Here is a 13962-nt window from a genome sequence, read left to right on the forward strand (position 1 = left end):
GCCAGTGATTGTCAGAAATCAACAGGTCTCTGTGCCTGTGCTCCATCCATTGAGTCTGAATGTATGAGCAATCCTGGTCGTAGGTCGATGGCTGCGGAAACATCATTCTAAACAATCTACTAGATTTAAATGATTTCAGGAGATATTGGAGTTAAACAAGAATTTTGCATTTATCAGGCAAAGACGTTCCATGCCAATTCACATAATTGCTAATTCAGAAACGTACAATATCAATTACCCAAAGATACATTTAAGAGTTAGAGATTAATACCTGACTGTGTAGAAGTTTGTTGCAGCATATAAGCCTTGATACGAAACTCAGAGACTCACACACTGTAACAGGGTATCCTGGCTACAGGATCCCACAGACACTTTTGCACCTTTACCTTAAATACTCCAATCACAACAAATGATTCAAATTCAAAACAGTAAAAGCTTCACAAAGAGCCTTGTCTGGTCTTGAGTTGAGGTGAAGACCATTTTCCCTGGAGTGGAGCATCTGGCAAAGATCTTATCAAAGCCGAAACCCGGATCAACACATACAAGTGAAATATTACAGTCAAATTGGAACCACTTTACCAATCACACAGAGACATTTAAAATAATACCAAACATGAATATAGAGCCACAAGATACACCATATTAAAAATGTGGACATTCTGTGTGGAGAAGGTAAAGTCTCTGATGGAGAGGGTAAAGTCGAGGGCACAGAGGAGGGCCCAGGATGCATGATCGAGACCGTTGAACAACTGGTTTCCTGATCTTCTTCTCAGATTAGAAAGTTTATTGTTTTAGTGCCTGACAATTCTTGTGGTCTCGCCTAGTGGAATTCCATAACGGTTCTCAGGGTTTGATATTATAGTGAGACTAGCCAGCCTTACATGAACGTTTATAAATAAAAAGTAGTTTTTTTGTAATTTACAGTCTTTTTTATCTTTACCATATTTACACTCAAGAGAGTTGAATAAAATAACAATGTATTGTAGTAAAAAAAATTACACTGAACACCAACAAAAATGTATTTTACACCGGGTGGTGTTAAATATAGTTACATTTTTAACTCAATTCAATTCAATTCAATTCACCTTTATTTGTATAGTGGTTTTACAATGTAGATTGTGCCAAAGCAGCTTCACATAAAAGGTCATAGTAAATTGGAACAGTTTAGTTCTGCCCAGAGTTTAAATGAACCCTATTGTAGGTGTCAATGTGCCAACACTTTTGATAGTGTTGATCTAACTCTGTTGGTAGTGGACCAAATGAGACACTTTGAAAGTGTTGAAAATAACTATCTTAGAGTTTTGGATCCCCATATTTTGCTGTGTATATTTGTATATATCTGTGACACTATTTCCCTCACCATATCATTAATGAATATCTGGAATACTGATTAATTTATATTAAAAATAAAATTAATAAATAAGCCATTAATATGCATAGTTTCTTCTTTTTCCACATAAATAATTTAATAAAATGTTTTATAAACCATATTAAAGATGTTTTAACATAACTAAATGATTCTAAATGAATAAAAACACATTACTCGTATCATATTCACTTTACTGTCTTATATTATACATTAAGAAAAAAATCTGTCATTAAATAAAAATAATCTTATATAAGATATATTTATGCAGATCTTTATAACTAACAGTATCTGTAATCCCTTTCCAATACATTTTCCGAGATAAATAGTTCTTTCTTGGCCAGTGTAGATGAAGTGGTTTTTAAGTGGTACTGATCAGTGAATCACAGTTCTCCACAGCTCCACAGTTAAAGTTTAATGTGATAAACACACGGGCTGATGAGAGGATTTTCAGAGCGTCTGTGAGGAGCTGTTGAAATCCAGAGAAGGAGACAGTCTTTATCTGAAAGTCCTGCTCTCCGACTGAGTCTGAAATATGCCATTGAAGATGTTTCTCCAACAAAGGCTCTGGTTCACAAAAAGCAGCATTTTTACCACAGAGAGGTTAATTAGAAATTATACCAACTTCATTGTCTGAGGTAATTAAAATTGGCGACAGAGAGATGGTGTGAAGTAACGACACACTTTAATCAAGCTGACTCTGGAGCTATTTTTTCGACTCCTGTCTGCTGACTTCTATCCATCCAATCCTTAAACTTAATATTCAGCTCATTTATGGCATAAAAAATCATCTGAATAGCTTTTCTTTCCCAGAAATGCACATAATGTGAATATAGAAATTACTTGAGAACACAGAATAGTGCAAATCAGCTTGATTTTTTAATGAGGTTATGGTTAGAAAGTAAGTCATTCTATCTTTCTTAATTTACTGCCATTTTGATAAATGTTGATATTTATAAATCACTTTATAAAAATCACTTTATACACAAGATATTTTATATTGATGCAATACTAATGTTAATGCACATTAACTGCTAACAATACAGGCACAGAATGGGTTTTAAAAGGTCACAAAACACTAAAACACATTTTTTGAGATGTTGACAGACATACATATGTCCCACGTTGCTAAAAACACTATTAGGACACATCTATTTCACAAAAAAAGTGAAAATAGGTTGTTTTTGCATTATTTCGAGCAAATTTGTTCTTCCGGTGTGAAAAGAAATGTTGAAGTTGCGTCACGGCCATGAGATCATTGTGTAAATTCCAGCGTGGAGACTGGATGTCTGTACCGGCTGATACAACAGGACGTCTTTGAGTTTTCATCAATTCATGAGAAAGACTTGGTTTGAACTAATCAGCGCGCTCTATTGTGAATGAGGTGCAACTTCATTTAGCATGATATAGCTTAGAAGACTGTTTTTACCTGTTACAGTGTTCAGACGGCAGAGTGTCGCCATGTTGTGTTGCCAACCAAAATTAAAACAAGTGGAAGAAGAAGAATTTTTCGGAGACATGGGTCGTCTGTATTGCGTTTATAAATGTGCCGCAACTAAGGTTTTGTTTCCATTTCCCCGCTTGCTTTTGGACCCACATTTGTGGATTACAGTGGTCTGCTAACACTTGACAAAAATATGTTTGTGAGGAACATTTTTTACTCAAGAGCTTTTTGCATCTGAAAATGTTGAAATCCGAATTTGCCACTTGTCTTCTTTTAAAAAAAGATGTGGTTCCAGTTGATGTTGATTGTCCTGTGTCTACAAATTTTGTAAGTGTGTAATCAGTGTTAATTGTTTATGTTTATCCAGATGGCAAAGATAGCTAGCATCGTCAGCAGTACTCTTTCAGCTTTTAAAGACATACCTTAGTCAAAATTATTTAGTTACTAAGTTAACAGTTATATCACTACAATATAATGGACTGAAAGATCCGCTCTTCGATTGTAAACATGTAAACACCTTAATCAAACTATTACCATCATGTAGGATTTTGTGATATGTTTTTTGCTGCATTTTGTGATAGGATAGTCTATACACACACGGATGTTTGACACTATTCTCTGCACCTACTGTTCATGCATCTATGTTCATGAATAAAAGTGTAACTGCCAAACTGCAGTTAAAGTCGACAAATTAAGAACGAAACACCCGAATTTACATGAAACTCCGGAGGAAACGTAGATGGTGAGGTGACACAATGACGTTAATCGATCTATGTGCTATAACGTGTAAAACAGGATCATGATAGGAACATTCAAAAAGCAACTCATGTAAACACCTTAATCATATTATTGTCTTATTCAGATTAAGGCAAATAATTCGATTACTGATATCTATGTAAATGTAGTCACTGTCTACGCTGTGAAAATAAGCTTGTGCATGTAATAAAACTCCCCATTTCATGCAAACCCTTCCCTCTTTCACCACTCGACACTCCCACTTAAAGCTGGACTGACCCACTTTTTTTTAAACTAGAGGTGTGAAAACACCCTGCTGAGATGGGGGCAGGGAGCATTTCATTTCATGGCCTTTTAAGACATGCTTTCTCTGTGTTAAATAATATTACAAATAAAATTTCTAAATTATTTAATTCATATTTATTATGAATAAATTTGTTTTCGAAAGGGAAACTCCAACAAATACAGTACATGTACAATAAAGTTAACGGCTAAAATGCTTGTTTTTAGCCAATCCTGCAAGTAGTACTGGAAGCTCATCACTCTGTATTGTAATTACATGTCAAACCCACACATTATATCATCTCAAATGACTAAAATTACAATAAATACACAATAAAAGTTGCTTTGTTAAACTTTTCAGCTTCAAAAGCTGTCAGAGCAATGATCAAGGTCCCATAATGCAATTTGAAAGTTTGAAAAAATTATTAAGAACAAAATTATGAAACTTTTACTTATCAATTTTTTTTTTTTTAAATCTCTTGTTTTTAATCCTTTTTACTCCAAATTTATTCTAAACTCTTTATTAGTGCAATAAAACAAACAAAAAAAGTCATTTGTATAACTGTCAATTTTTGCATTTGAAAACTTTCCAGAATCCCGAATCCAAGGTTAATTTCGGTATCTCTGGAGCCTCTCCATCTGTTGAACTCTTCAAGTCACAGCATTTTTTTTTTCTTCCATACAGCGCAATGGACAAAGTCAGTGGCAAGGGCGATGTCAGTGTACATTTGTGTTCTTTGCATTGTTAAATCTGCTTACTTGAGTAACTCCCGGCCAATAAGCGCTCTTTTGCATTTATCATGTCAGCATCTGTGCTCTCTAATGCCCTGCTGAAAAGTCTCAGCGGGATCAAATTTTGAAGATTACGCACACCTAATTTATGCTAAATACATGCCTACTACACTCCTCGAATATGTCGAGGGGACAAACGCCTCTATCCCGAGATTTATGTGACCACTTATTTTATGCCACTGCCTGGAAGTTTGCAATATTTTCCCCAGGCAGGCAGCGCAGAGCTGGTGTGGCAGAGATTAAGGCTGTGTGTGCAGGATTAACTCATTGAGGAGCAGAACATAAAGGTGGCCACACAGAAAGCAGAGCTGGGAGGCGGATGGAGGAGAGCTACAGTGACACAGCAGATAAATTCTTGATCCAGGATGATCCCATAAAAGAATTCCCAGCCAGAGGTACATTCAGGGAGCTCACAAAGACACTGGCGAGACCAAAAAGGCCCTCTGAGCTCATTGGGCTGGGAATTGGGGTATTGCAGACTGGGGCTGATGATGTTGAGAATCATCATAGGATGACGGAAGAGCAACTGGCATCTCTGTTTGTCGCTGTGAGTAGCTAAATCTACCCAGTACACACCAGTGAATCATTATTTACAACTGGAGAAAGTGAATCTCATACTGATGCAGTCTCAGATGCCATTTTTATATGCTGCGGAATGTATTAGACAGAAAAAAATAAACAGATTTTTAATGTCATCATTTGATAAACTATAGGACATTTTGTTACATTTTTCATTGTATGAAAGTCATTGTGAAGCCAAACCCCCTCATAAAAGAGAGAAATTGTTTTTAAAATGCGGGGACACACCAAGTTGATGGTCAGCCGTTCGCCAATGTTGGGCCTTCGTCTAACATCATTTCGGCTTGTGTGTTTGGTGTGTTCCATACATCAACTCTCTATGGGTTCAACAGTAAAAATCCCCAGTGCCCCAGTAAATGCTTTGAGATATGATTTACTTCATATGAAAAGTGTATTTATTAGGAGTGGTAATCCCGGAATAAAGATGTTACTTTCTATGTGCAACCGAACCAACGCTGGTGAAAGCAATGTAGTTTAATCAAAAAGCAAACTGACGCATCTTTGCATGTGTGCAGAAAACCACCTGCGCGCCTCACACACTGCTCCTGCTGGACCCTGACGCGCTGCTCTTCTCCCGGTTGTTTACATGCACGACGAAAAACATACTTGCTGCTCTCGCGCCGCTCATGCGTTGTGAAACCTGTGTAACAGCCTTTTATGCGGAGGTCATGGCACGCAGTGAGTTTTACAAGTCGACAAAACTAAAGTTTAAATAATATGACGGTGATCTTACTAGGCATGCCAACTGATAGATTTTTTTGTATGAAGTAAAAAGGAGGGATGATGAGTCAGGGAGGTAAGACTTAATAAAGCTAATTCTCTGCCATGCATGTGTCAAGTCTAAGACAACAGATAATTCTATAAAACATCTTTTTTTTTGTATTCTATAGATTTATCTATTGAATTTCATTCAAATTAAATTAATATTCATGTAAAAGATTTCTTAAATGATCTTAGCATCACTCTAGTTGTGTCTTTACATTGTTTTCCAGTTAGGATTAATTTCTGTTATTTATTTACAATAATAATTGTATAACAACAATAATACTTTTATTTCTTTATAATTGTTTTTATATATATATATATATATATATATATATATATATATATATATATATATATATATATATACAGTATATACACATATATATATATATACATATATATAATAGACTACTAGTTAGACTTCTTGTCAGACTTCTTGTCAGACTAAGAAGACTTTGATGAATGCAGCACGACCAGCATGTTCTCAATAAAGAATCCTGCTTGAAGATGAGTGAATGAGAACTGCTTGAATGAGTCTCCTGGTCTTCACTTTTAAGTTCACAACAGTGTGTCTCGAGCTTAAAACTATGACAGTGAGTGCTTATTAACTGCTGGATTTTTTTAAGTATAAGGATTTTATGATATAGTCCAAGAATTGAACAGAAGAAATGGTGCCATGTCATTCTGAACAAAATCCGATCAAACTACATAATATATAAATATATATAAATAAATACAAAAACAATTATAAAGAAATAAAAGTATTATTGTTATTATACAATTATACAAGCTCTACTGGGGCACGCCCACCTCCCTCAAAAAAAAAATAAAATAAATAATAATAATAATAATAATAATAATAATTATATATATATATATATCTATATATATATATATATATATATATATATATATCTATCTATATATATATATATATATATATATATATATATATATATATATATTTTTTTTTTTTTTTTTTTTTTTTTTTTTTTTTAATATATATTTTTTTTATTATAATTATTATTATTATTATTATTTATTCATTTTATTTAATTTTTTAAGGGAGGGGGGCGTGCCCCAGTAGAGCTTTATGTCTAGCAGAGAGAGAGATAGTGATGTGATTGGCTGGGGACTTACACCTACCTAACTTTAAATTGTAGTGAACTATAAACATAAATTTTGTATAATTGGAAAGAAAACACTTTGAGCTTTACTATGGTCCATCTAGAAAGTTTCATGCTAGAAAATATAAAAAGTTATACATTATGAAGCAATGAGAAAGAAAAATTGTACAGTGTTCAATATTTGTTATTTCATATACAAACTCAGGAAAACATTAATGTAATAACCTAGAAAAATATACATTAAAAGCCAAGTGTCTCATTAGTTTAAATTTCAAATTTGATGAAGATAGATTTAGATTTCTGCAAAAAGTTTTCTGAGACTATATCTATGTTTCAGCTATCAAATCAGAGAAGAATGAGAAGAAAAAACTAGCAAATGACAAAGTCAACAGGCAACACAAAAAAGCCTGAAATTAAACGAAAAGTACTTTCGTCACATTTCCCATTTAATATTTGATACATAACATCGCACAAGCAAATGCCTCTGAGCAAATAAAGTGCTGTGAAAATGCTCCATGTGTGCATTACTCGTTCTGGTTTATCTTTTTGCAATGTTGCTGCCTCCAGATAAGGAAAGGTATATCCACTAAGGGAGGCACAGTACACGCATTTAGCTGTCTGTTTGGTGTTCAACACAACTTTTTGGCCACGGAGACACAAGGGCTGCATTTACACTGCAGATCTTGATGGTCAATTTCGGTTTTGTAACTATATCAGATTTTTTTGATGACCAACTTACATCATCTTTTAAAATTAACTCGTATCTGATTGTCTGCATTTACACTGTACACGGCAAAGCCATAATGACCAGGGAAAAAGAGCAGGCGCTGACTGACAGCTGATAATAAAAGAGTGATTCCTGTATTTAATCTGTTTGCAGGGTTTCATTTTTTTTATTCTTTTTGACAAGTTGTTTTATTAAAGCTTATGAGAGAAAGGTTCACATTTGGCCATCTTTTTTTAATCTAGGCCTTTTTAAATGAGTAGGCATCTTAATGTAATGTCCGTGGCATGATTTGTGCATGTGACGTATGCCACAGTTTTATAATAGTTTCTCTTTCTGTCTCTCGTGAATCATGCTTAAATACTTGTGCTATATGACAATATAAAAGCTCTTTTAGTCCTCGTGTATGAGATTTAAGGTTTGGGACTCTGCTGAAGTCTGTTCTGAAATGAAAGCATCAGACTTGACGTCATTCGCTATGGTTTTTAATGACTCATGACTCACATTGACAGTCATTGACTCACATTGAAAATCCGATCTACCTGCTTACACCGCAGACACATGAACACAGATTCAATTCATATCGGATACATTTCTACAAACAAGACCTTAATCTGATTTGAGTAAATCGGAGTCCATGCGATTTTTTCCTGTTTACACGTACATGGGCCATATCCGATCTGTGCCACACAAGAGAGAGAAAAAAAATTGGAATTGAGTCATTTGAACCATGCAATGTAAATGCAGCCAAGGTGACAACACAATCTACTTTCAACACTGTTGGTACTTTGATATTGTCTTGATGTTGTGGAATTACAAATTTGTAAAATCTAGGTTTCAATATAGTATTTTATAACTGAACATTTTACATTGTTTTAGAATTTGAGGTAAAGATTAGATTCTATGAACGGTAGTCCAAGTGTCAAGACATTAACTTATTGTCTTCAGGCATTTCCTGACCATCAGGCAGAGTCCCGAATTAATGGCTTGTTAGCAGCACATTTTAATTAGTATTGTTATGCTGATGGTATTAAGAGCTCGGAAAATTCCTGATTCCTGTACTTCATTTATTTTAAATAAACAGGATCTAAAATATAAATAATACTAAAATGTATATAATATACAGGGCAACACTGGCCTTATTTGACTTCTCTTAAACTTCTCACAGACAACTAGTTAGACTTCTTGTCAGACTTCTAAGAAGACTTTGATGAATGCAGCACGACCAGCATGTTCTCAATAAAGAATCCTGCTTGAAGATGAGTGAATGAGAACTGCTTGAATGAGTCTCCTGGTCTTCACTTTTAAGTTCACAACAGTGTGTCTCGAGCTTAAAACTATGACAGTGAGTGCTTATTAACTGCTGGATTTTTTAAAGTTTAAGGATTTTATGATATAGTCCAAGAATTGAACAGAAGAAAGAAATGGTGCTGTGTCATTCTGAACAAAATCCGACCAAACTACGTAATATGAAGATGTTGCCATGCCTTCATTGACTTGGAAATCTTTTCCAGTTCATTTCGCCAGTTTAGTTTGTCAAGGTCAGATTTAAGTAATTACTTCAATAGCAAGTAAAAACATAACAAACTCTGTTTAATGGTAGAAATCAAAGTCTAATTCTCACTGAAAGCAAAATTTATCCGTTTTTATTTATACACTTGGTTCTGATTCATCAATTGTGTATTTTGTGATTTGCTATCCCCTTCAACAACCAGTAAAAACGTATGACACAGGCTCATCTGTACACTTCCTAGTGACTTTTGGAATCTTTGATTTGTGAGCTAATAAAATGTTAAGTCAACACTTTCTGTTTAATCTCTGACTCATTTAGCAAGTAGCTGTTTGATAAGTTACATTGCTGTGTTTTCTCTACCATTGTATTAGGGTGACGTCCAGCCCTCCTAACGACTTTCCCCGCCCCCCTTAAAGTTAATTTTATTTTCTATATAGCGCCAGATCACCACTTCTTTTAATAAACAAGCTAAATAGCCGTATGTAATATCTTATTCACACATCAGCATGTCATTTCTGTTCCTTCATGGTCGCACGTTTACAAATTTCTGTTCTCTGAATCACGCACGGTGGAGTTCCACACAGCCACTTTCTGCTGTATGGGAATGATTCACAATGGTTGTTTAATTCTTGTAAAAGTAAACTAATTTAAAATGATTTTTGTAGTCTCACAGAATGCCGTCCGACAGCAATAACAATGTTGTTCTGATAAGATTGCGTTGACGTTACGTAACACCCATGGATTTTGGCTGGCTAGGATGTTGTGTCAACCTACAGAAAACAGAAAAACATCAGAATTCTTTGAACACTCCCAGTGTAGTCACGAAGACGGCACTCGCTCTTCTGCGTGTAGCAGCCGGAGGACCTCTCCTGCTCTGAGTCCCATAGTATGAGGCGCCAAACTGGACAAAAGTCAAGCCAACGCTTAGAAACCGAATGCGTGCGAGAGAGACCGAATATGTGCAAGGTAGACCGAGTGTACTGCTCCCATTAAAAGAAACAAATGAACACCATGAGGTGGGTCGGTGTCAGTCTGAACAGCCATGCCAAACCCCCATCCCCCTATCAACTACACTGTACATTTACACAGATGCTATTAAAAAAATTGCTTAAAAAAGCCCCTCCCGAGTGGTAGAACACATCTCTTGTCACATGTCAGTGCTTCATCTGCAATAATCAGCTAGATGTAAGTAATCCCAACATAGCACAGTCTGTCGAAAAAACGTAAAGACATTAGGGTAAGTAAAATATGACTTCTTTTTTGGATAGCCTACCCCTTTAAATAATCTATCTGCCAATTAAATAATAATATGCCAAACCCCTGCCATATTAGGAGGAGATCTCTAGGACTGGGATGTGACATGGGTCAGATTGAAACAAGTATTTCCCAAATGTCCACCATGGTTTAATGCGTCCAGAGAACCAAACAGCAACAGAAACTCTTTTCTATGGATCTCGAAGGAAAACATAGTAAAGCTGGACAGCTGGAAGTCTTCATTTGAGAGCTTCACATCAATCTGTTGAAGGTCTAGTGTCACAGCTTTCATTGTTATAGCGGCGCCTCTGCTGGGACCAGTTAGCAGATTGGTTGCACTTCTTTGTGGGCTACAGCTCAAGGCCCTGGATTAGAAAACAGCAGATTTTCTGGACACGGCCAATGGGATGCAACACTGGGGAGCTAATTTGTGATTGTTGGCCAGGACAAATCTGGACAAAAGGCTGCTGAGCTGTAATTCTTGAGAGAGAGAGTGAGTGCGTACTTGAAACAGTGTTGGAGTTACCAGTCTGGCTGTTTGAAAGTATAATTTATAATAACTGAGGATTTCTATGTGTTCTTTCGTTATATCAAGAGGTATTCCTGGAACACTAATGAACCGACCCATATGAAATGTACTAACCATGACACTTATAAATTCCAAATAATAATAATGGCTCTTTTTTCCTCTGTGTCCTGTTCTTTTCAAGGTGAAGAACTCTATGAGACCTCTCCATATGAACCGATGCATCTTTCTGATGAGTTTCGACTTGCCTCCATTATTTCTGGTGAGTAAAGAAATCCTGTGAGCTTTTCTGTGTTGTGTTGTTCAGTGGTTAAAGAAAGCCCAGTTCCTCTGTTCAAGGTTAGCACTGTTCTTTATGTTCGTACATGTCTTCTCATGCTCTCAGACAGTTTAAGTGTGATTAATTGATTTTTATTGACCTTCAGTTTGCAGTCGGCATGATGGAAATCTTTCATTTTATCTAATCAACAGTGAATGGATCTTTTACTTGCATAGCAGCGTGTCAATGTCCAGACATTTAGAAGTAATTCCTCTATGGGTTCTCTTTGGACTGTGGATTTCAAAGGCTCTTATAATACATTTTAGCTTGTTTTTCACATGTCCGGAACAACAAGTAAAGCAAGAATAATTTTTTTTGAGTAATCCGAAGGAAAAAAAAAAACTCAAAGTTTGTTTAATTGAATTTTCTAAAATATTGAATATAAGTATTTAGGATGCGAGTGTAAATGAAAACAAAATAAATTGTACTTGCGAAGTTCAAATCCTTCGAATTCAATTAAAATGCCACAAATGGATTCCCTAACACATAATTCACAAACACAGGCAAACAATGTCATCTTGAACAATACAGTAATGCATCTATGAAATTATAAGACACAGTAAAGATTAATACATTGTTATTCTAGGTCTCCATATGGTTTAAGTTAGCGAGTAAGCTCATCTCACCTGCTATGTTCTGAGTATTCCAGTTGTTCACTTGTTATTTTCACATATCTACATGAACTCATGTGGGTTGTGTCGGTCCACTAACAGAAACATTTTGTTCAACAATCCCAAGTCCTTGCATTCCAAATCATCCATTTAGATAGTGGCAGTACCCTTGATTCACGGCTGATGGTGAGTCCGGTGTCCACACAAACATATCCATTTATCTAGGTTTCAGGAAAATAATATATATGCCCAGCCTATCTAGGTATTTGCTCTCTTTAAGTCCTATGTAAGCACATATTCACCATTTTTCATGTTAACCGCCAATGTTACTGTATTACGCGAGATTAGTTCGACTATTCTGCTTGTCTGAAAAAATGGCATGCATGATTCTGATGGGGGCACAGAATATCACCGTAATAATTGGCTGGATAGCTTCTATTCGTCAATTATGTCATTGCCTATATATACTATGTGTTGCTAACTTGTTTCTAGCATGTTTCTAGCTAGTTTTCTATTTGACTAACATGCGTTAGAATGTTTCTAGCGTGATCATATTGTTGACGTGCTATTTGAACAATGCCAACTATATTAGAAATGTCCTAATTCATGATCACAAAACAGTGATCATACTAGAAACAAGCTTGCAACATGTTCAAACATGTTTAAAACATGTCACCAGTAGCCATGTTAGGATGACATTATCAACATTTAATATGTATTGACAATATGATCACGCTGGATACATTCTAACGCTGTCATGGCTGGGCTCTCTCAGAAAGGCAAAGGATCACAGGATTTATCAAGCAGGTAGATTTATTTATAAACACTCACTTGGAAGGACATAGGAAACAACATGGGGTGAAGACAATGCACAATGTAGAATTCCGGACAAGGGACTAAACCAAACAAAGGGGTATAAATACACATAATGACACTGATGTTCCACAGTGGAGGAACACTGGTGGAACTGATGAACTTATCGAAACGGCGGGAAACAGAACAAAGGAGCACATGGGGAAGGTCACATGACACAAAACGCATGTTAGTCAAACTAGCAAGATGCTAGTTTGTTATTGACTCAGTAAACATACTAGTAGATGAATAAGGGCATTGCGTACATATTGTTTAAGATGTTGCTAAAATGTCTAGTATGTTTATCAATTGACCAGTGTGAATTAAAAGGTTTGCAGCCTTTCTCTAACATGACCACCATATCGCTGGCATCAATTAATGTTTTACTGATGTTCCTATCATTAGGAAATTCCTAGGTTGTAACGTCGTTGATATTGCTACCATGGATTAGCATGCTTATAGCATGGTTAACATATTCAACTTAAAAAAGCATGTTGCTAGCATGTTTCTAGTATTGGTAAAACAAATTAGCATGTTGTAATAACTGTAATTCTAATAATTCATGCTATTGTTATTGATATTTCTAGCACAGATTAGCATGCTTATGGACAACATTTTTCTAGAATTGTTAACACAAATTAGCGTGTTGTAATTACTGTAATTCTGTAATTCATATGTTGGCTCTGTCAGGATTAGATTATCATCATTACAATTAGTTTAACATAAACATTAGTAAATGTTGAACAAGATGCCAATTTAGGACTGAAACCATCCTTTGAGTAATCTGAAGGTCTAATTATTTTGTTATTATTTTATTATTAATTATTTTGCATCAAGGCTTTGCTCACCATTTGATATCTCAAACAGTACTGTGTTTTCCTTAAGACTACTACTAGTGATGTACAACCAACTCTGGATAGGTAATGTAAACACAGAAGACACTGCAGAATGACAACAGCACAGGAAGGAGGAAAAATGTAAACATTTGTTATCATTACAAACTAATGCCCATTTCACACCATCTTCACTGTGTGTGTGGTCAGTACTTTTCGTCCCTAATGTATATTAACAAG

The 13962-nt window shown here is 35.4% G+C and overlaps 1 protein-coding gene across 1 annotated transcript in view; it reads left to right on the plus strand.

Annotated features, from left to right (window-relative positions):
* The window catches only part of gfra2b (GDNF family receptor alpha 2b), an 87957-nt gene that overhangs the window by 24497 nt on the left and 49498 nt on the right, over positions 1 to 13962 (plus strand). The window contains exon 3 of the mRNA XM_056467523.1: positions 11292 to 11369. Coding sequence (XP_056323498.1) covers positions 11292 to 11369 — 78 coding nt within the window. The remainder of the gene's footprint in view (positions 1 to 11291; positions 11370 to 13962) is intronic.

Source organism: Danio aesculapii, chromosome 10 (genome assembly GCF_903798145.1).
Source record: "Danio aesculapii chromosome 10, fDanAes4.1, whole genome shotgun sequence".
NCBI classification, from domain to species: Eukaryota; Metazoa; Chordata; class Actinopteri; order Cypriniformes; family Danionidae; genus Danio; species Danio aesculapii.